The following is a 22,454-nucleotide window of genomic DNA, read 5'->3' as shown; positions in this document are numbered from 1 at the left end:
ACATTGTCGAAAATAGTATTTCATAATTTATAGATTATATGATTAATCTTGAAATATTGATTTCATACAGAATAAAAAACAAGACCTAGCTATTTTGGAATTGTTAAACTGTATAGAAAATATTTTGTTACGATGGTCTTGAATATTACACTATCATATGTAGAGATAATGTGAGATATTATAATATAGTTAATTTTATATATTTTCAGTAAGAGAACTGGTGACGAATAGAGCACGTGACAAAAAAAAATGATCAGTTACATTAAATAAATCATTTTAAAATTATAATTTCTTTCTCGTTTTTGTTTTTCTTTTTAATTCTAAAAGGTTCACTTTAGTTTGTTTCCTTCTTTCGTACACGATTTTAAAAACTAAATCAAAACTCGTTTTCCGTATAATTTTAAAACGTCTGCTCCAGTTAATTATCAATATTTTTCTGTATTATAATTTCAATAATTAACATAGTATTAAATATTAGATATGTTTTCCGATTTCTATACATTTAACAGGTTACTAGGTGATAACCCGTGCCCTGCACGGGGCGAGAAGATTATTAAAATATTATAATTTTTAATATGTAGATATAATAAAAGTTAAAGTTATAGTAAAAAAATATATGTAAAAAATTACTGATTATAGCTAAGAATTTTAGTATGTCAATATAAATTTATATGCGATGGCCATTAAAATTAAATTGTATATTTGTTTGCATGCGGGTAAATTATAAATATAATATTAAATGAAACATAAACAACAGTCTAATAAAATATAAAAGGAACAATGTATAAAAAAACAAAAGAAAATTAAAAATAGAGACAAAATAACTGCTGTCAATAATGCTTTCATAAGTTTTTGTTTGCAATCCTATTATGAGCAATATAACAAATAGATCATCTAAAGAATTTAAAAACATTATTTAACAAAATATGTGAATGCATGTATCATCTCAATCGTAAAGCATCAATTTCTGGAACACCAATGGGGTCGAAGACAACTTTGAAAAACCCATCAATGTTAGTAACCCTCTTAAATCGGCCTTATTATGAAATATGAAAAATATTAGTAAAATATACATATAATATCAGCTCCTATTAATTTATTGTATATACAATAAATACAATAGATTACCTTGTCCCCAATTAATTTGTCAACACTATAAAACACATAATATTATGTTTGCATCTATAGAATTCCATAAATCATTGAAAACATGAGCAAGTGCACCATAAGCGACACACTTAATGACGACGTTACTGTAAAAAAAAAAGGGTTCAAACCATGTGATACTATACAAATGTATATCTTTCTTTTTACAGATGTTGAATACTTACGGGATGTGTAGTACAAAAAAACAGATTTTGTGGTCGATGATACCATTATTTCCGTTCGTAGGTTTCATCATATATTCTTCAAGAAATCCTACTCCTATAAACGTAGTTTGCTTGTTGCAAGATTAGTTTTATGAATTTGATATGAACTTTAGATGTATCAGTGATGGTCACGACAAAAATATATCAGAATCATTCCCTTATCGATTAAGTTAAGTTTTTCAATTCTTTGAATTTAGTTTCCTTGATTACATTAACAATTCAATTGTGTTTCCTTAATATTTTGAAGCATTAAGTCTTGGGTTTAATTGGTTATTTTCGATGAATTGAATCAAAAATATCATAAAACGATTTGATATGAACATTCGTATAGGTTATGATATAAATATTATGATAAACGATTGTAGATTAGTTTTATGATAAACATAGTTTGCTTGTTGCAAGATTAGTTTTATGAATTTTGATATGAACTTTAGATGTACCAAGTACCGATACAGGTTAAAGAACTTAGTTGTACCACGTTTAAAGAATCAAAAATTGTACTAAAGCGTACATAACGATCGATGAGACACTTATTGTGTTGCCTTATTTAAATGAAACACTTCCAAATTTTTGAACATATCATAAAGTCTACCTTAGAAAGGAGTTAATATGCTGCCTTATTTAGATCCCGATTTTTTTTTTGGAAATCGAAATGTAATCCGAAAGTGATTTTTGAAATCCGAAATCATATAGTATAATGTAATGACCAATGGCATTTGTATGTAATTTTTCTAGTTCATGAAGGGTTTTTCTAAAAAGTAAATGAGAGTGCATGTGGTGATGACACCTAGGAAATGGCACTCATGTAATAAACACATGAGGCCAAGGTTTATTTCTAGCAATGCTCCTCCTTTAATAAGAAAGGGATTTAGAATAATTGCATCATGCTTTTTTTTATATAATTCGCAAAAATGTTTTTACACTGCCTCTTGAAACCCACCGGACAAGTCTTGTACCTCTCAGCCACTCAATTCCTTGTCTTTAGCACAAAACACAAATGGTTTGGTTTTTCTTAATTATCTTCATTTCTTTTTTACTATTTTAAAACCGCACAGATCCTCATATCTCCTCCCCCCCCAACCCCGCCCCCGCCCCAACTCCCTCCTCGGTCTTTATTATATAAACCCTGCTCTCGTAAGACTTGTTATAAAACTTACAAGTTAAAACAAGATAAAAACCAAACACAATAACCAATGGTTGTGCCAATTGAGAGAGTGGAGAGAAGAACCGATCTCCAGCGACCTTTGGTGGATCCGACGGTCTCGGAGCGAAAACCTCACAATGATGTCGGACTCGAGAGCGTTTTGACGGAGAGTAGCCTTCCTTATCGGAGGCGCGTGTACCTAGGAGCGTGCATAGAGATGAAACTACTTTTCCGGTTGGCACTTCCGGCTATACTTGTCTATTTAGTTAACAGCGGCATGAGTATCTCCGCTCGTATCTTCGCCGGACATCTCGGCAGTCAGGAACTCGCCGCCGCGTCCCTCGGAAATAGCTGCTTCTTTCTTGTCTATGGCCTCATGGTACGTTTTTACTCTACACTACACGGTGAATGATATAATTATTTAAAATTATCAACTCTTATTTTGTTGACTCATGATAGTAAGGTATTAACTTTATTTAAAATTATCAACTCTTTTTCTGTTGACTCATGATATCAACTTCTTAATTCACGCTACACCACATAGCAATGACCATTTGGTCATAGAGTTGATTTTTTTAGTAAAAATAGTCGAGATGACGAGGAACAGAGGAAGTGTTTAGTAGAGAGTTTTTTGGTGAAAAGTTTAAGATTGTAAAAGCAAACACTCTTTTTCTTTTGTCATCTTATATTATCTTTGATAGTTTTTGAGCCAAAATTACAAACACTTTATTTCGCTAGTAGTGTGTATGAAGAATTAATATCATTGTTTTTTTCTTCTGCATTTGGTATTCAATGTTTACGGTCAACCGCCACCAAGATGACCAGTTGAAGTTTTAAGAATTAAAAATTTCCCTCGTGTGGCGCGTGAACATTAAATTTTACTTTGTTGCTGACTTGAATGTCGATACTCTCTTCTTCGATTCCCACCAAATCTAATAAAAATTGATATAAAATGCTAAGCTTATCTAATCTTACCAAACTTATAAATATACGTATATGTGCGGATACAACGATAGTCATTTATTTAAGTGTTAAATACGTATTACTCTAGTCTCTAGGCTCAGCAGCAAGTACAGTATTGTTAAAAAAATATCACCTCTGGTTGCACTGAAGCCTGAAGGTAACTTAACGATTCAATGTTCTTAAAAAAATATCAAACTTATGTATGCAGCAACTTCCGTAAACATATAGTTCTTCATTTAGTACAAAATGAAATAATCTTTCATTTTCTTATTATAGCGATTTTTTTCGATAAGAACTTTTAACGATTTCGAGTCTGGTTTGGCTTAATAGAATGTGTACCTGAAGGTAACTTAACGATTCAATGTTCTTAAAAAAATATCAAACTTATGTATGCAGCAACTTCCGTAAACATATAGTTCTTCATTTAGTACAAAATGAAATAATCTTTCATTTTCTTATTATAGCGATTTTTTCGATAAGAACTTTTAACGATTTCGAGTCTGGTTTGGCTTAATAGAATGTGTAACATAAAATCTTGGGTAGCATCGTTTATTTTCAAGTGTTTCTTTTGAAAATTCTCAGTTTACTCACTTTAACAATTAGTGTATAAATGAATTTTTATTCTCGTGGACTCAATCCTCTTTCTCTTGAAATGAAATGAAATAATGAATGGTTGATTCGCACTTCTGAAAAAGCAAAAAGAAAATGGCAGTATATACGTAGATTATTGATGCCCGAAGTCGTGACATTTACCAACTTCTACTTTGCATTTTTGTTTTTGCTAGACTCTAATGTTTTTTACCGAAAAAAAAACTTCCAGACTACCCATAATTTTACCCCCTAACTTTTAAATACAAATAAAGATATTCTTATAGAAAATCCCCAAATTTATTAAATTTACCCGAAAATTATCATCTTGCAAGTTTTCTTCCCTTTTCTACGTTTGAAAATACGTCTTACCTTTTTCAGCTGTGAGTTAAAGTATACAATTAAGCTATTGCAGATCGAGAAAACTTTATTTTATAGATTCAATTAAGTTTTTTTATTTCCTTTTCAGTTGGGCATGGGCAGTGCAGTCGAGACACTATGTGGACAAGCATATGGGGCCCAACGCTATGACATGCTTGGGATCTATCTCCAAAGAGCAACAATAGTCCTTGCTTTAGTGGGTTTGCCAATGACAGTGCTATACACCTTCTCATACCCGATTCTACTTCTGTTAGGCGAACCTAAAACAGTATCATACAAAGGTTCTTTGTACATCGCCGGACTCATCCCTCAAATCTTTGCCTACGCCGTCAACTTCACGGCCCAGAAGTTCCTCCAGGCCCAAAGCGTGGTGATCCCCAGCGCGTACATCTCAGGCGCCGCCCTTCTCCTCCAGATCTTGTTGACGTGGATCACCGTTTACGTAATGGGCATGGGCCTTATGGGAATCGCTTGCGTTCTTACTATCTCTTGGTGGGTTATGGTTGTGGCTCAAGCTTTGTATATTAAGAATAGTCAAAGGTTCAGACACACGTGGACTGGTCTTAGCTCGAGATCGTTCCAAGGTCTATGGGGTTTTTTTAAACTCTCTGTTGGCTCCGCGGTTATGATCTGTCTGGAAATGTGGTATTCACAGATTCTGGTTCTTCTCGCTGGTCTGCTTAAAGACCCTGCTCTCTCTCTAGATTCTCTCTCGATTTGGTAAGTCTATTATGAGTCCATTATTTGATTAATATCTTGAATTTTTCCAACAAATATTTTTATGTTTAGGTCTATTTTTGGTTGAGGGGACTTGTCTATACTTTTAGATACAATAACCACTTATTCTATCCCCACGAGAAAAATAATTGAGAGAGACTCGTGAATTATGTTTTTTTGGTGTACATTATTGAGGCAGACCTCACCTATCTAATGATTTGACATAATTATAACTTGTGCGATATGTATAACATTTACTCCCTTTTGTTACAGTATGGCAGTTTCAGCATTATCATTCATGGTCTCGGTCGGTTTCAACGCGGCTGCAAGGTTAGTATTTATTCCGTCTTAAATATTAAATCATTACTTGTTAGCCACGATTATTAAAATTAAATGATGAAGTTGACAAAAAAAATGATGAACTGAAAAATATGTGACAGTATAAGAACAAGTAATGAGCTCGGAGCGGGAAATCCAAAATCGGCGTTGTTCTCTACATGGACGGCGACTTTCGTTTCCTTCGTGATCTCCGTCGCGGAGGCAGTCATCCTGTTGGCGTCACGTGATTACATTAGCTACATTTTCACGTCGGACGCTGACGTGGCTAAAGCCGTCTCTGACCTCTGCCCTTTTCTCGCCGTCACAGTTATCCTCAACGGAATCCAACCCGTCTTGTCTGGTACGTATATGCACGTGCAGTTAAAATTAGCTTCAAACCGGAGAAAACCAGTGTATATGGTTACTAAACTGGACCAAATAATCTCGAATTGGTATGTGTTTGTAGGAGTGGCAGTGGGGTGTGGATGGCAGGCATTTGTGGCGTATGTGAATGTTGGTTGTTACTATGTTGTTGGTATTCCCATTGGTTGTGTTCTTGGGTTTACTTTCAATTTGCAAGCCAAGGTCGTTTTCAATATTTTCTGCATAATTTTTTTTTTGGTGTAAACTTTCTGTATAATATATGCTTTCATCTATATCGTAAAATCAAATTTATATGTGAATTAATTGGTGATAGGGAATATGGACCGGGATGATTGGAGGTACCCTCATGCAAACCCTCATTTTACTTTACGTCACGTACCAAACAGATTGGGATAAAGAGGTAAATATAACTTGATACGAACTCGCATCCTATTGGTTTAAAATCATATTTTTAAGTTAAATATGGTTTTAAGGGTTTCTGCATATTATTGAGATTCTTATTGTTATACAAAAAAGGTGGAAAAAGCTAGGAAACGATTGGATATGTGGGACGACAAGAAGAATTCTCTCCAAAATTAGTAATGAACTTAATAAAAAATTAATTATCAGAAACAGCTAGCATTTAAATTTTAAACATAATATAATACTAATATATAAAAAAAATGCAGGTTATTATGTCTGCCGGAATGAAAGACCAAAAAAGAATAACATGTGACATGTGTGGTGGTCTGTGGAGGTATTTGAAAAGAAGATCTTCTTTTTGAAACTTTTTCTTTGTAATAATATTTGTTGGCTGATCTAATGGATGGTTTTATCAAATCTTATTTAAATTTGTTTTTAAATTGATCTATTGTATATTACTCGAAGACCATTTTTAAATTCAAATCTATATTACTAAAACTCAAGTACAAAATTAGAGTGTTTGGAAACTTGAATATGACTATTAAAAAAATTTGAAGTGTTTGAAAAGATGGATTGTAGGTTTTTAAAAAAAAGTTAATTTTGTTTGGAAACAAGAATAGTACTATTAAGAAGAAAAAAAAAGTAACGGATTTATGTTATTAAGAAAAATTGAAAGTCCATCATATTATAATAAACTATCTATCTCGGCCAGTTTTAAAATATACGAAAAATGGGTCAATCTAATTACCTAAAACTTTTTTTTTTCTAAACTAACCATAAAACAAATTTTAAACTTTATACACATATTTCAAATCAAAATAATAATTTAAAGTTGATTTATATCAAAAATTGATTAAAAATAATACATATATTCAAAAATGGATTTTACTAAACTATTTTTCAATAACCATTATAAAAAAAGGTTGTCAATATATATAAGAAAAATACAATATAAAGCCCAATTTGAAATACCAACTCAAATTATGGTTTTTATATCTCATATTAAGTTTTAAATATATAATATATGTAATTGTTTATATGATGGTACATATAAAATCCTAATAATTATATGATTACTTATATGATGGTACGTATAAAATATGATTGATTATATGATGACAATATATGATATATAATAATGACTAAGGATGGGCTTTCGGGTACCCATACGAGTTTGGTTCTGATCGGTTTGCGTTTCAGGTTTTCGAGTTCAAAGATTTCAGTCCTATTAGGATGTTTCTAAATTTTGGTTTAAATTCGATTCGGATCTTTGCGGGTTTGGTTCGCGTTTGGTTAACTCATTTAAATTATTTTTAAAGTTTTAAATCATTATCTATTTTTAATTTCTCAAAATCTATTAATAAAATAATATATTACCTATAAATTTGAATAACATATGTCAGAATACCTAAGCTTAACATATCAATTGGCTTGATTTAAAATTTTGGATACGGAATCAATAATTATTTTAAGTCTTTTTGGTGATTTGAATATACTTTAACTATTTCAGATATTTACTTTTGACTATCTATAAATATTTTCAAGTATTTAAACCAATTTAAAAGTATCATTCTTGATGTTTTATATACGTTAAATCTAAAAATAATTAATATATATAAGTATATAAATCTATTTTTAGATAAATTCAGATACCCGAATACTTCGGTTCGGATCAGATTCGGTTCTCTAAATAACAAAATTTTGAATAATTCGAATATTTAATCAATTTATGTTCAGGTTTGGTACTATATTTTCTGATCGGTATCGGTTATGTTCCTCGGATTCATTTTGTCAAACCCTAATAATTACATGAAAAACAAATATTAACATATTTTTCAAAATATACATCCGCGCGGGTCAAACTCTAGTGTAATATTAGGAGTGATGCACACATAGTTAAACTAGCTATAGCACACCAATGGGGGTGGATGGCAGTTTCTTTTTCGACCAAAAGTTTACTTTGGTTTGAATTCCTTTTTTGTTCATTTTAATTAATTTGATTAGCAATCACAAAAGGGTAAGACTTTAGCGATATTTCGTACTGTTATCAACAGGGGCGAAACCAAATTCTTTTCGCTGGGTGCACAACTACTACTATAAGATTTAAACTAGGTGATAACCCGTGCCATGCACGGAATAAATAGATTTCAAAATATTATCACTTTTAATATGTAGACATAATAAAAATTAAAGTCATAGCAAAAAATACTATATGTTATAAAGTAAGGGTTAGACGAAATTTAATATGTCAATCTAAATTAAGCTGCGAAAATTTTGTTTAAAAATTGTATATTTATTTGCATAAAATAAATTATAAATATAAAATAAAACAAAACATAAATAATAGACTAATAAAATATAAAAGAAACAATGTCTTGAATGGTTTCAAATCGGAAACAAAGTTAAAGCCAACCATTTGATTGCTTGAGAGAATGTTTTGATATGAGCAAAGTCGAGAAAAAATGTGTGGTGAGTTTTCTGAATTATAGAAGCCGTATATTTATACTAAAAAGAAATCGCCGTGTGGTCATATAGATTCAAAATAATGGTCGTAACTAAATTGAATATTACACATAACTTGCGTTCCAATCTTAGTTGAGAATTACTTTAATATTGTAAATAGTTAATGCAAATTTCCTTTTATCAATCGCAATTGAACAAATTCAAAAAAGTTCACGATTATTAATTGATTACAATCATTTGAACCTTAATCTACGTTCCTTATATACAAAAATCAAGTCCTTGCAAATCACGTATTATTACCATCAGTTTACCAAATTTGTAATTTAAAAATATGTCAAAGTTATTAGAATTTCATTTTTCCCAATCATCAATCAATTTCTTCCTTGCAAATAACATTTGAATCATGGGCAATTTGCTCCGCCATTATTTGCATTATGCAAGTTGGCGTTAAAATCTTAATTACGATAGATCACCTAAGGTAAGTTTTTATATGTGTATGCCAGAAAATCGTATTGTACCTTAGTTTCTACAATCGCAAAGCAGAGATCATCTAGCAATTTAATGAAACGGGGCAAGTATATGTCGTATGCATGGTTCTTCTGTTTCACTATTTTAAGAAAAAAAGTTTTTTTTCTTGATATATTTTTAAGAGAACAAATATTTTTTCGCATTTTTAAGAAAATCAATCACTTGAGCACGTATTGATCATCAAATACTTTTTAGGATTTTACAGAAAAACAAACTTTGGTTGATAATCGAACATTAATTTTTCGCATCTATATTCATTTTTGAATTAAAAAATTAGACCACTACGTATGTCAGTAATGTTTTTGTATTGAAACAAATTAATGAAAAAACTTCAGTCAAGGTAATTAACATAACTTTAAAATTTTTGATATAATACGTAGAACTTCGGTTAAGGTAACTAACGCAAGAAATAAATGATAAGATTTGATGTAATACGTATCAACGTATATATGTGACAAATGTAGACAAAACTAAGGTAATTATAATGTTTTGATCAATGACATGTTGTGTAATTACTCTAGTTAACAAAGGGGTTTTAAATAGAATATGTGAGAGAGCTTGTGGAGTTGCCACATAAGAAATGACACACTTGTAATAAACACATGAACTAAAGGTTATTTATTTTTAATGCTCCTCAAATAATAAGAAAGGGATTTACAAGTTACAATATTTTCCCAAAGAGCTTAAGTAGCCTCCATTTTCCTTCTTTTTTCTTTTCATGTAAGAACCATTTCTGATTAGACTTCAAATAGAATTATCAGCTCTCTCTTTTAACCCTCTCTGGCTTAATATACATTTTCCTCTTCCTTATTAAATGTACATTTGTAGCTTTTCCAAGCCATCAGCTCTCTCTTTAATCCTCTCTCAGAGCATCTCCAAAAAGACACTATATTTTGAAGTTTCTAAAATTTTATATTTGTAGTTTAAAAGTGTTCATGGTGTGATTGGTGACCAAGAAAATGAGAAAAAACATTCAATTCCTTATGGTTCCCATAAAAATACACCATTCATAAGAAATTAATTTTTCTTTCTATTATTTATCATTTTTTTTTGTAGAGAATAACAACGCAATATTATTCCTCATTATTTTTGAAGAGGAACAATCACTACCACTAATTCCTTTAATTTTATTCTTTTTCATTCTTTTTTTATTTGTTCCCAGTGTTCCTCAAATGGTCACCAGTCACATTCTTCTCTAAAAAGTAAAACTTCAAACTTAACTTCAAAACTATTTGTATTTTATATTATGGTCTTTATATTTGTCATAATTAATTTAAACTCATAAAACTTTTATAAATAACTAGCACATATATAAAAATATTACAAAATATCAATTAATAAAATGTATATTAAAATAGAAATTTTAAATATAAATAATATAATTAATATTAAATTTCAAGCAAAATATCATATTATTCCGTAATATATATATATGATCAACTAGTGTATTTAAATAAATGACTCTCTTTATTTTTAATTTGTAGATTACAAGATAAAATTGTCGAAATCAAGTGATCTTAATACTTGTAAATACATTAGATCTGAACAAGAAAGTAAAAGAGGAAAATAAAATATTGCTAAAACACTTAACTTCTATCGATTGATGATATTAATATTCATGAATACATTCGGCCTGAACAAGAAATAATCGTACGAAAATGACATCAAAAACAATAACAACAACAACAACCATCTTCGGTTACACAAAAAAATTTTGAACAATATTTTAGAGATTTTGGAGGTTCCAAATAAAATTTATCTGACTATTTGTATTGTTGTAATCTTTAAATTTGTGTAATAGTTGTGTTTTCATGTAATTTAAAAAGTTTTTTTGTTGTTAAGTTTATTTTGTATTGTTGTTGTCTAAATCTAGTTTTAAAATATTTCAAATCTTATTTTAATGTTTTACTTAATTTTATATAAAACTTAAATTTATAAAAAAAATGAAATTATTACGAGATATGAATTTTTAAAGGTTTAAAATGATAAATGAGAAAATATTTAAGAATTATAAATATGATATGTAATTGTAGGGACCAAAATGTAAACAAAATATGAAACTTTTTGAGTAGTGAAACTTCAAATATAGAGTTTTTTTTCTTAAAACTTCAAATTTGAAGTTTTGAAGTTTCTTTTTAGAGAGTAAAAAACTCCATATTTGAAGTTATAGAGTGTTTTTTGGAGATGCTCTGAATATAACGTAAAGAGATCATCATGCCATTAGTTATTAGCACAACTTTGTCTTCTTAACAGAAAAAAAAAGTTCTGATTCAAAATGCGCTTTTCATTTTAGCCACCTTTTGCAACATATTCTCTGATTATTAACCACACTTTGCAAAACATCACTCGCATAACCACACTTTGCAAGATATATCATAGTAGACTGTTGACACATGAAATTGTTAAAGTTATTCATAGACGGTACCTTAACCGGTTAAATCATCAGTAATCAGTGACAGGCTATATATAGTGGGGTCATGTCAGATCTTGGATTCGAACACTAGCTGCGAGAAAGGGGATATTTATACAGTCCATTTTGGTTGGTGAATCTGATGATATCAGACTATCTAGCTTGGTTCAGAGATTACTTGTCGGATTTACGATTGGTTACTTGTTGTTAAAAGCTGAACGAATGAGAGTGCTGCGCTCTCTGTACTCGTTATCAATTTGGTGTTTCTGTTTGTCTTTTGAACGCATCTAAGCATCTGATACCTTTATAAACAAACCATTCACATATATAGTCTTTCTTTATAATTTTATCTGTCCTCATTGTTCACTTGATTTTTGTCGGCAGTGTTCACTTTATTGCATTGTCAAATGTCATGGAAAAGACATCAACCACGTAGTCTTCTTTTTTTTTTTTGTCAAACCGTAGTCTTTCTTTATAATTTGATATTTTTGTTTGTGTTCACTTTCTTAAAACATTGCTGAAATTGACATACAAACACATTTTATATTTTATGTTTTCTCTATAGCTATTACATAACCGAGAAACTAATGGAAAGTTTCTCAAACCAAAACTATTAATATTTTTAATATAATTTACTTAAGAGTTTTAAAAATTCTCCAAAGCCACTTGCTCTCAAATATCTATAATATTAGAAAAAACTCTTTCCTTATATCAATTATTATACCCAGCATTGAGATGCTATAATCTAATAATAATATTATTTTTAGTAACTAGTATTTCCTCTGTTTCGTAAATAATTTTGTTTTTACATATTTCACGTAGATTAAAAAATAATAAAATATATTAGTATATCTTTATTTAAATAAAAAATTTAAATAAACTTCTATTTATTAGCGAAAATGGTAAGAAATAGATTATGTATAAAAAATTGCATGGGACATTTAAAACACTTTTTGAAACAAGAAAAAAAAATGCTATAATCTATACTATTAAAAGGGAAGCAGTCTTTAAAAATATATTTATAAAAAGGTTGTTGGACCCTTTCATTAGAATGTTATATTTTATATCACCTTAATTAATCAACTCCACAAAATATGTTTAATATTTGTGCCAAACTAAAAGATTCTGCCATCAGATTTTATGCTTATTAACAGAAAATAATTACAATAACATTTATTTTCAAATACCAGAAAGATAATGTTTAGATATAGTTTATATTGTCAGCTATGATGATCATTTATCCGCTAAACATAAAGGCTGATTTACAACATTTATTAACATATTATATGAACCAAATTTTTTTTATCCAGAATGTAAAACTTTTATATAAAACATAATGTATAGAAACATGACAATACTTTAAAGTTTTTTAATTATATTCAAAATTTTATGCGTATACACGAAATATGTTTCTAAAAATCTAATATTTTATTTGAAATCTGAAACATTAACCGAAAACCGAATCTGAAACACAAAACAATAATCGTGATACCGAAGACATATTTGAAACAGAAAAATATATTTAATATACACAATACATTTTAGATACTCAGGATACCGGTTCAGATCTCTGTAATCCAAACCTAAACCGACATTGCGGGTCTGAAATATATCCAATAGATACTTTACCGTAGACTTGGATATGAACCGATTCGGATCGGTTTTTGTTCGAACCAAACAAAATGTTTGGACCTAAGAAAGAGTTACATAACAATATACATACAAAATTTTAAATAAGTTAATTCATAAATCATATAATTTTATAAAATTCTATGTTTTGATATAATCCAATATTGTAACATAATAACATACAAAAATCATTAACATTATTAAACTTTTTATTGTAAGAAAACTCGCGCTTTGGAAGCGCGGGTCAAGATCTAGTAACACTTTTTAAGAAATAGAGAGAATACTAAGTTACATTTTAGGAAGTAATAAAAATTATTTATCATATAAACGTATTATATACGATATCACACGTAGAAAATACTATTTGCAATTCACACTGGAAATAGTAAAATATATCACATATAGGAGCATTGCAAAAACAAGACTTATCTTGTAAAAATTCCAAAATAATATTGTTTCATATACCACCAGTTTACCAATGTCCCGTAATGTTCAAGAAGTTATAATCTTAAATTTAATCAATAATCAAATGATATACCGAAACTGGTTGTTCTGAAAAGGTATTTATGTTGGTGATTTCTTTTTGAAAATTGATCCACCAAACGTGAAATTAAACAAAATTTCTCTAAATCTGTTATGACTATTAACTTATTAGTTGAAATACTTTTTTGGCAAACCTTTTGATGAATTAGCATATCAATCTTAAACTTTTTTGTTTTCTGTATCCTTTTTAATATACCGATTCAATTGCTCCTATGTTTTTTATGGGGAATTAGAGTGCATAACTATAGGGAAAATAGAAACTAAAATTCTAATCACAGGGGAAGTTAAGCTACAATGTAGAACTCATATTTATGTATAATGACCAAAAAACCAGAAGCTGCGCGTAAGATAGGGGTGGGCCCACTAGTTTCTACGGTTTTACTTTGCGAGAGTGAGGGTGTTCGAGAAGCTATTTAGGGTTCTTGTGGTGATTGGTTGTGGCGGTTGTATTGTGGGTGATTATATATGCAAGATGTTTGGTTCGTTGGATTGGAGATAGTGATAAAGAAGCAGAGGATAAATTGAATTGGGGAAGATGAACAGTAATGTTGTGCAACATATTCTATTCTATTTTATAATTACAGTATAGTATGCTAATTCTTCTCTTTCTCTTCGGCAAAGTGTATTTCCTTCGCTTTCTAATTCTTCTCTTTCACTTCTCCATCAGCTTCATTGTCCTATTTTTCAGCACCACAGCCACTAATAACCATCTCAGAATTAGATGGTGGGTAGCATTGGAGAAGAAAAACAATGCTCTTTGTTAATATGTTTTATTTTGCTATTGTGTTGAATGAATGCTCTAAGTTAATGGAGATTCACATACATGTTTGTATTCACAGTTTATATAGCTTTCATACAATATTTAAATAAACATTACATTATAGTATACAAATCTATTCATCAAAATAGTATAGTTTCCTCCTATATCGCTTTCACTCTTACACTCCCTCCTACTCTTTCTCTCCTCCCCTCCCTTCCCCGGTCTCTCTCTGTCTCTCTCTCCATTCCTCCTTCCTTTCCTACATACTTCTATCTTTCCTCCTTCCTCCTCCTCCCCTCCTGCTCCTCACCCTCTCCATCTTCCTCCTTTCCCATTCATCAATATAATAACTATCATCAATTCCCATACTATTCTAAATGAAATATAGTATATTTTAGACCTTCAAAGTTAGGGTTAGGTAGTTCCGTTATGGGCGATGGTTTGGTTTTACAATTTGGATTTAGGGTTTGGGTTAAGGGTTTACAGTTTGGGCTTAGGGCTTAGAGTTTGGGTTTAAGAGGGTTTTGGGTTAGGGTTTGGGTTTATGGTCTACGGTTTGGGTTTATGGTTTAGACCTTCAAACTTAGGGTTTAGATAGCTCTGTTATGGACGATGGTTTGGTTTTACAATTTGGGCTTAGGGTTTGGGTTAAGGGTTTACGGTTTGGGTTTAGGGTTTAGAATTTGGGTTTAGGGGGTTTAGGGTTTAGGTAGCTCCGTTTGGGTATATGGTTTGGGTTAAGAATTTGTGTTTAGGGTTTGGGTTTATGGTTTAGAGTTTTGGTTTAGGGTTTAGGTAGCTCCGTTATGGTTTACGGTTTGGGTTAAGAATTTAGGTTTAGGGTAAACGGTTTGGGTTTAGGGTTTAATGGTCTACCGTTTCGGTTTAGAGTTTAGAGGCAATTATTCGTGTGTTTGCCTTCTCTTCTGTGTGTTTATATCGCCTCAATCCAAGTCATAACATTAGGCTACTGCAACTTGTCTGAACGCATGTATTGAGGATCTGGCTTCTTTGTCTAAACTATACCATATATCGTATAGTATAGATTTGTTTGGGTCACTTTCTACACATGTATTGGAACATTACCAAAATGTGGGCATAGTATATTGAATATAGGGTAGTCTCGTTCCCGTGCATGGGTATATTGTATATTTTCGGACTTTCGAACCCCTTATGAATACATATTTACCAATTGTTGTGACTTTGTGTGTGGCAGAACTTAACTAGACTACATAGACTATAATATAGTATTGCCTTTTCGTTTTTTTATAACCCAACATGTGGGCACACATTAAGCACATGTGTTTTTAACTTCACTCCTCTCTCCACGCACACGCGCTTGCAAGGTTATTCCTGACATTATTGGGTGTAACTAGTTCCATCAGAAACTTTCCACTGTAAAATAGCTATAAACTTAATATTAGGGTCTAATATAAATATTCATCAAATTTACCCTTTTTTTTATTATACTTTAAGTGACTATATTCAATTTTCCTTGGTGGTAAATCCTCAAAAAGCCATCACCACCAGGTCAACGAACCACTAGACTAAGATGACAAATATACTACTCAATGAACCACTAGACTAAGATCACAAATATATTAATATTTTCCATTTTGGCATTTTAATATTTATATATATATATATATATTGGCTGGTTTTGATGATGTCAACTGAATTTCGCCAAAATTAAAGCATTCATGTGGTTTAGAACCGCCTGAATTTATCTTAATCATTGGTATGTTTTAGGTATATTTATTCATTTTGTTTAGCACAAATAACTTTTTGTCATTAATTAGATCGACAAGCCAGCTTTACAATACAGAAAACATAATTTATTGAAATTGAACTTTGATAGAACATATCGTAAAGGTAGATACTTAACCGATCGACTAAAAGCATGCTGACATTTAACCACTTGACTAAAAACATTTTGTATCACCCAAATAGTTTATATTGCAACTGGTATGTTTTTTTTTTCAACTGCAACTGGTATGGTTAACAATACCTTATTACCTGTTGTTGGAAAGGCGGACCCCACTTACAAAATTATGGGTCTATTGTCCAGTTAAAATATAAAATCTTCATAGTTTTTGTACAGATTTAGGAATATAGCCAGTATTAATTTTATGTGTTTGACTCTCATTAATTTCGCACTCTTTCTTTTTCCAACAAAAAAACATATAAAATAAATTTTATGTATTCTTCTTTTTATTATTAAAAAATAAAAACATTTAGTCTCCACTTTATCTATAATATATGTATCAATCATTTGAGCTCTCAATCAAAATAAATTTTGTCCAATTAAAATGTTATTCCAAATTTTAGGTGATAAAATACCTTGTCATTTTCTAAAAATGTGGGTTTGTGTTCTCTTACATTTAAGTTTTCATATGTTCTTTTAAAAAAATATTGAGTTCTATAATTTTATATGTTCTCTTAAATTTATTTTATTTGTTCATTTAAATATAATTATTTTTAAAAAAAAAATATCTAAAAAATCTGAACCAATCATATTTTCGACTACCAACCGGACGAAACTTAATATTCTTCCCTATTAAGTGTTGTTTTAGATTTTCAATTTTATTTGATTATTAGTGTCGTTTCACATTTCTAATGCATATTTTAAACAAATATTTTAATTTTTACTGTTATTTTTAATTTGTTAATTAATAAAACCAAAAAAAAATTACACTAAATAAGGGTAAAACAGAAAATTGTTAAATTTTCTTAATTTGTGTGCAAAAACTTTAAACGATACTTAATATGAAACATAAAGAGTATATACTAGTATAATTCATTTTGACTCCAACAAACTTTAGTGTCGCCATTATGTACAAGCGTCCCTATTTAAGACCCAAATGTGCTTATAACCTAATCAATCACCTAAATAAGAAAGACACTAAAACATACAATAAAAAACAAAAACGTAAATAATAACCTATGGATAGGTCAATAGAGACGGCGGAGAGAACTCTCCGGCAACCTTTGGTGGATCCGACGGACTCTGAGCCAAAACCACTGAGGGACGTCAAATCACTCGAGAGCATCTTGACGGAGAGCAGCCTTCCGTCACGGAGGCGCTTGTACTTAGGGGCGCGTATAGAAATGAAACTTCTCTTTCGATTGGCACTTCCGGCGATATTGGTCTATTTGCTCAACAGCGGAATGAGTATCTCGACCCGTATCTTTGCCGGACATATCGGCAGTCAAGAACTCGCAGCCGTGTCCATCGGCAACAGCTGCTTTAATCTTGTCTATGGCCTCATGGTAAGTTTTACGTCATCGTGCACACCAGCTAGCACAAGCACATATATTTGGAGGCACGTTGATATTAGTTATATTATATTTTTTTCTTCTTCTCCAATTTGATATATATATATATATATATATATATATATATATATATATGTGTGCATATTATAAGAATAATTATTTATAGAGGCGTTAAATATTCAATTGGATTTCTATTTCTTATTCTTAATAGAATGTTATTTTTCTTAGAGTTAAAAATAACATTTTTATATTTAAAAGAAGAATTAAATGAATATTTTTTAAAGACATACATTGAGAGGAAAAGTGTTCTCTGATTACAGTATAGAGACAAATTTACACTATAATAACTATTCAAGTTATCACCGCTGATTACTCTAAAATTCTGATACATATTTTCCTTGATTTTTTTTGTAAACTAGAAGCAGCAAAGATAAAGTTCAAACTTTTTATTATTAATTTGACATGATTACCAAAAAAAAACTTTTTATTATAAAAGTTCAAACCTTCCACATGTGTTATGTGTATTGAGTTTATGGCACAAACCAACTAAAAGGTTGATTGTTTGTGGTTTTTGCTTTAGTTTTTTGTTTTTGTTTTTGTTTTTGTAGAAACCATTTTTCATCCGATCAAGTTTTAACTTTTAGTTTTATTTTTTTGTAAAAACCATTTGATTTGCCAATCAAAATTTTTGACAAATGGATTTTCTAAATTTTAGGAAAACTAGTTTTTTAAAATTTTAACCAAACCAAAAACCAATTTTTGTGAGCTTTTAATAAAAAACAAATTTTCTTTCTTTTTTTATAGAAAGTACTGCATTTATGTAATTAATAATTAAATAAATAATATTTTATAAAGAGAAATCTTTCATACAAGTTTCTTAGATAAAATATCATTTAAACAATAATGTAAAATAATTTATTTGTCTTATATATGTAAATAAATTTTGATATGTTTTCATCAAGGACCGAAACTGGTCATACGCAACTACTCCCAAAAACATATGTTTGCTGGAAATCTTTCTTTTTTTTTTTTTTGAACTGTTTTCCTGGAAATATACTGTAACCAAATTTCCGAGTTAAAAAAGAAGTTAACCATTCACTTTTTTTTGAACTATTAATTTTCTTATTAAGATGTCTAATGATTCTCTTCATTATTTTTGTTGATTTGAATTTCTAATGATTAGATGATTAGAAAAAAACTATAACGTTTTTAAGTGTTATTTGGGTTAGTATACTAAAATCTGTTTGATAAAGTTTTCTGTAAAATCATTTATTTTAAATTCCTTTTGTAAGAAATCTCGAATGCTTCGAAATAGAAGTCAAAGAAATATTAGTAGATGGATTCTTAACCATTTAAAAAAAAAATTGATATATGACGCCTAACCAAAAATATAAGCATACAATTAAACGTTATTTTTGGCTTTTAATGTTTGTTGTACAGTTAGGTATGGGAAGTGCAGTCGAGACACTATGTGGACAAGCATATGGTGCCCACCGATACGAGATGCTTGGGATCTATCTCCAACGAGCAACGATCGTCCTCGCTCTGGTTGGTTTGCCCATGACAGTACTATACACCTTCTCGTACCCGATTCTAATCCTACTAGGCGAGCCCAAAACAGTCTCGTACATGGCATCTCTATACATCGTCGGACTCATCCCTCAAATTTTCGCTTTCGCCGTCAACTTCACGGCCCAAAAGTTTCTCCAAGCCCAAAGCGTGGTGACCCCCAGCGCGTACATCTCAGGCGCCGCCCTTCTCCTCCAGATTTTGCTGACGTGGACCACTGTTTACGTAATCGACCTAGGTCTTATGGGCATTGCTTATGTTCTTACCATCTCTTGGTGGTTCATAGTTATGTCCCAAACTTTGTATATTATAACAAGTCCAACGTTCAGACACACGTGGACTGGTCTTAGTTGGAGATCGTTCCATGGTCTTTGGAGCTTTTTTAAACTCTCTGCTGGTTCGGCTGTTATGATCTGTTTGGAAATGTGGTATTCACAGATTCTGGTACTTCTTGCTGGTTTGCTCAACGATCATGCTCTCTCCCTAGATTCTCTTTCCATTTGGTAAGTTTCTGATTATATTAACATGTATTTTTAACATTTTTACCCAAAAAGTATTCCAAAAAGTATTCCAAAAAATATTTCACGGTTTTTCTACCGTTTTATTCAACATTTTATCGTTGTTACAGTATGTCAATTTCAGGATTATCTTTCATGGTATCCGTCGGTTTCAATGCCGCTGTAAGGTTAGGAATTCTTCTTAATTAGTTCCAAATCATTAATCACCGTTTTTCTTTAACCAACACTACTGAAATATAATGGATTAAAAAAATTAATTAAAAACTGTGACAGTGTAAGGACAAGTAATGAGCTTGGAGCAGGTAACCCAAAATCGGCGATGTTCTCTTCATGGATGGCGACTTTCGTCTCCTTCGTGATCTCCCTCGCGGAGGCGCTCGCCCTGATGGCGTCGCGGGACTACATCGGCTACATTTTCACGTCGGATGCTGAGGTGGCTAAGGCCGTCTCTGAGCTATGTCCTTTTCTAGCCGTTACCATCCTTCTCAACGGAATCCAACCTGTCTTGTCCGGTATATACGTGCAATTCAATTTTAGCTAAATCCGGAGAAAACCGGTTTATACATTTACTTAACCGAGCCAAATAAATCTTGAATTGGTATGTGTTTGTAGGAGTGGCAGTGGGATGTGGATGGCAGACATTCGTGGCATATGTGAATGTTGGTTGTTACTATGTTGTTGGTATTCCCATTGGTTGTGTTCTCGGGTTTACTTTCAATTTACAAGCCAAGGTTCGTTTTTAATATTTTCTCTATAATATATGCATTTTATCTATATAGTAAATTAATTTTTGTGAATTTTTGTGATAGGGAATATGGACCGGGATGATTGGAGGTACCCTCATGCAAACCCTCATCTTGCTTTACGTTACGTATCGAACAGATTGGGATAAGGAGGTACGTGTTACGTGATATCAAGTCACATCATATTGATTTGAAATCATATTTTATAAAATTGTGATTTGGTTTGTTGAGATTTTATTATTGCCATGTAATGATCTAGGTGAAAAAGGCGAGAAAACGTTTGGATATGTGGGATGACAAGAAGGAGCCACTACTAAACTAAATTGAAAAATGTTTGGAAGGTACATGAATCATGAATAATATATGGTTCGTTAATTTCAACTAGAATAATGTATGTTTAACCACAATTATGGAATAACTAATGTATGGTGTGACATGCAACAACAACTGAATGTATGTTATTATTCACTCTGTTTCAATCTCGACCGTTCGATGTTAGAACACAAATTTGTTTTGACCGTTGATTAAAGACTAGTAAAAGCTCAAACCGTTTGGACAAAAAAAGTTCGAACCGTTACATTATCGTTTCCGATTTAATTTTTTTTTCTTTGACAACATTAACTAAAAACTAACTAGAAACTCCAACCGGTCTAGGAAGCCAAACCGGTGGGATTGAATCGACATAAAGCAAAGCTGAAGGAGAACTCCTCACACTGCGTGCAAGCTTATCCGCCAAAGTATTTAGTGCTCTAAGGATATGTCTGATCCGGAAGTGAGGGAAAAAAGTTTTACTGCGATTGAATTCTTCTATATGTGTAGAGAAAGCAGGCCATTGATCAGGTGTCGACACCATCTTCACCAGCTGAGAACAATCCGTTGCAAACACTACGTCAGAAAATTGGAGGGTCTTCATGCATTTCATTGCCCAAATAGTGCTTCAAACTCAGCATGCAAGGGTGACAAACTTCTACGAAGATTCATTGCCCCCATCATGACATCAGTCGATCCACTCTTTCTGCAAAACCAACCTTGTCCCGTAAATATGACTTCCTCTTTCCAAGTTCCGTCAATATAACAAACTCTAGAAACTTCCAGGTCTAAATCCGCAGATTGTTGTAAACTCCCATTATAGAAATTCTCCCTAGGACCATTCACGGTTAATTGTGCCTCCAACCATATCTTACTTTCCACCTCGGCCAACCGCAATATCTCCTGTGGATTGCTATCCTTATTTGAATAAATCTTATCATTCCTAACCTTCCAAATATACCACAATATCCATGGAAAATAATTTAGATCCTCCTCCTTTGGTAGTCTCCAAAATAGATAATCCATATTAGTGAAAATAGACAACAATGGAAAGATCGCTGGAGAGGAAGGAATCCTAGAAAATGCCCATGTTTGTAAAGCTGGGGAACACTCGAAGAGTACATGGTTAGTTGATTCCTCTTCTGCCTCACACATATTACATCGTGTATTGCAAACAATCCCTCGAGTTGTAAGATTCTTTGAAACTGGTAATGTGTCAGAAAGAAATTGCCACACAAAATGTCTCAATTTTGGAAGACACTTCAGTTTCCGATTTAATAGTTCTACTTTTATAATTTCTTTTGTAGAAAAAGTTGTTTAATAATTTAATAATTTAACGCCGGAAGTTATATTCTTTTGTCATAATATAAAATATCACAAAAAGCTAATTTTGGGTCTTCGACCTTTTGTTTGAAGTTTTTTCACAGCTATACAAGCCA

General features: G+C 31.2%; 2 protein-coding genes across 2 annotated transcripts; both read left to right on the top strand.

The window, feature by feature from the left end:
- Window positions 1-2,474: 2,474 nt before the first annotated feature.
- LOC125575616 (protein DETOXIFICATION 39-like) lies at window positions 2,475-6,707 on the top strand. The gene is made up of 8 exons (XM_048766864.1): window positions 2,475-2,893; window positions 4,535-5,166; window positions 5,437-5,493; window positions 5,604-5,842; window positions 5,948-6,066; window positions 6,179-6,265; window positions 6,382-6,443; window positions 6,534-6,707. Coding segments are annotated over exons 1-8 (1,527 nt in total). The 5' UTR covers window positions 2,475-2,563; the 3' UTR covers window positions 6,535-6,707.
- An 8,177-nt stretch (window positions 6,708-14,884) lies between these two features.
- On the top strand, window positions 14,885-21,257 carry LOC125591930 (protein DETOXIFICATION 39-like). The gene is made up of 7 exons (XM_048766860.1): window positions 14,885-17,870; window positions 19,317-19,948; window positions 20,074-20,130; window positions 20,237-20,475; window positions 20,576-20,694; window positions 20,773-20,859; window positions 20,966-21,257. The coding sequence occupies exons 1-7, from the start codon at window positions 17,544-17,546 to the stop codon at window positions 21,026-21,028; spliced, it is 1,524 nt and encodes a 507-aa protein (XP_048622817.1). The 5' UTR covers window positions 14,885-17,543; the 3' UTR covers window positions 21,029-21,257.
- The last annotated feature ends 1,197 nt before the right edge of the window (window positions 21,258-22,454 follow it).

This window comes from Brassica napus, chromosome A3 (genome assembly GCF_020379485.1).
Source record: "Brassica napus cultivar Da-Ae chromosome A3, Da-Ae, whole genome shotgun sequence".
Taxonomy (NCBI): Eukaryota; Viridiplantae; Streptophyta; class Magnoliopsida; order Brassicales; family Brassicaceae; genus Brassica; species Brassica napus.
The sequence above is the reverse complement of the archived record's forward strand: the minus strand, read 5'-3'. Positions and strand labels throughout refer to the sequence as shown.

Bases quoted from the DNA above. Each gene is read 5' to 3' on its own strand.
- LOC125575616 (XM_048766864.1), top strand. From the start codon at position 2,564: ATGGTTGTGCCAATTGAGAGAGTGGAGAGAAGAACCGATCTCCAGCGA. The intron at 5,494-5,603 runs GTTAGTATTTAT...AATATGTGACAG, and splicing joins GGTTTCAACGCGGCTGCAAG to TATAAGAACAAGTAATGAGC. The intron at 5,843-5,947 runs GTACGTATATGC...ATGTGTTTGTAG, and splicing joins AATCCAACCCGTCTTGTCTG to GAGTGGCAGTGGGGTGTGGA.
- LOC125591930 (XM_048766860.1), top strand. From the start codon at position 17,544: ATGGATAGGTCAATAGAGACGGCGGAGAGAACTCTCCGGCAACCTTTG. The intron at 20,476-20,575 runs GTATATACGTGC...ATGTGTTTGTAG, and splicing joins AATCCAACCTGTCTTGTCCG to GAGTGGCAGTGGGATGTGGA. The intron at 20,860-20,965 runs GTACGTGTTACG...GTAATGATCTAG, and splicing joins GAACAGATTGGGATAAGGAG to GTGAAAAAGGCGAGAAAACG.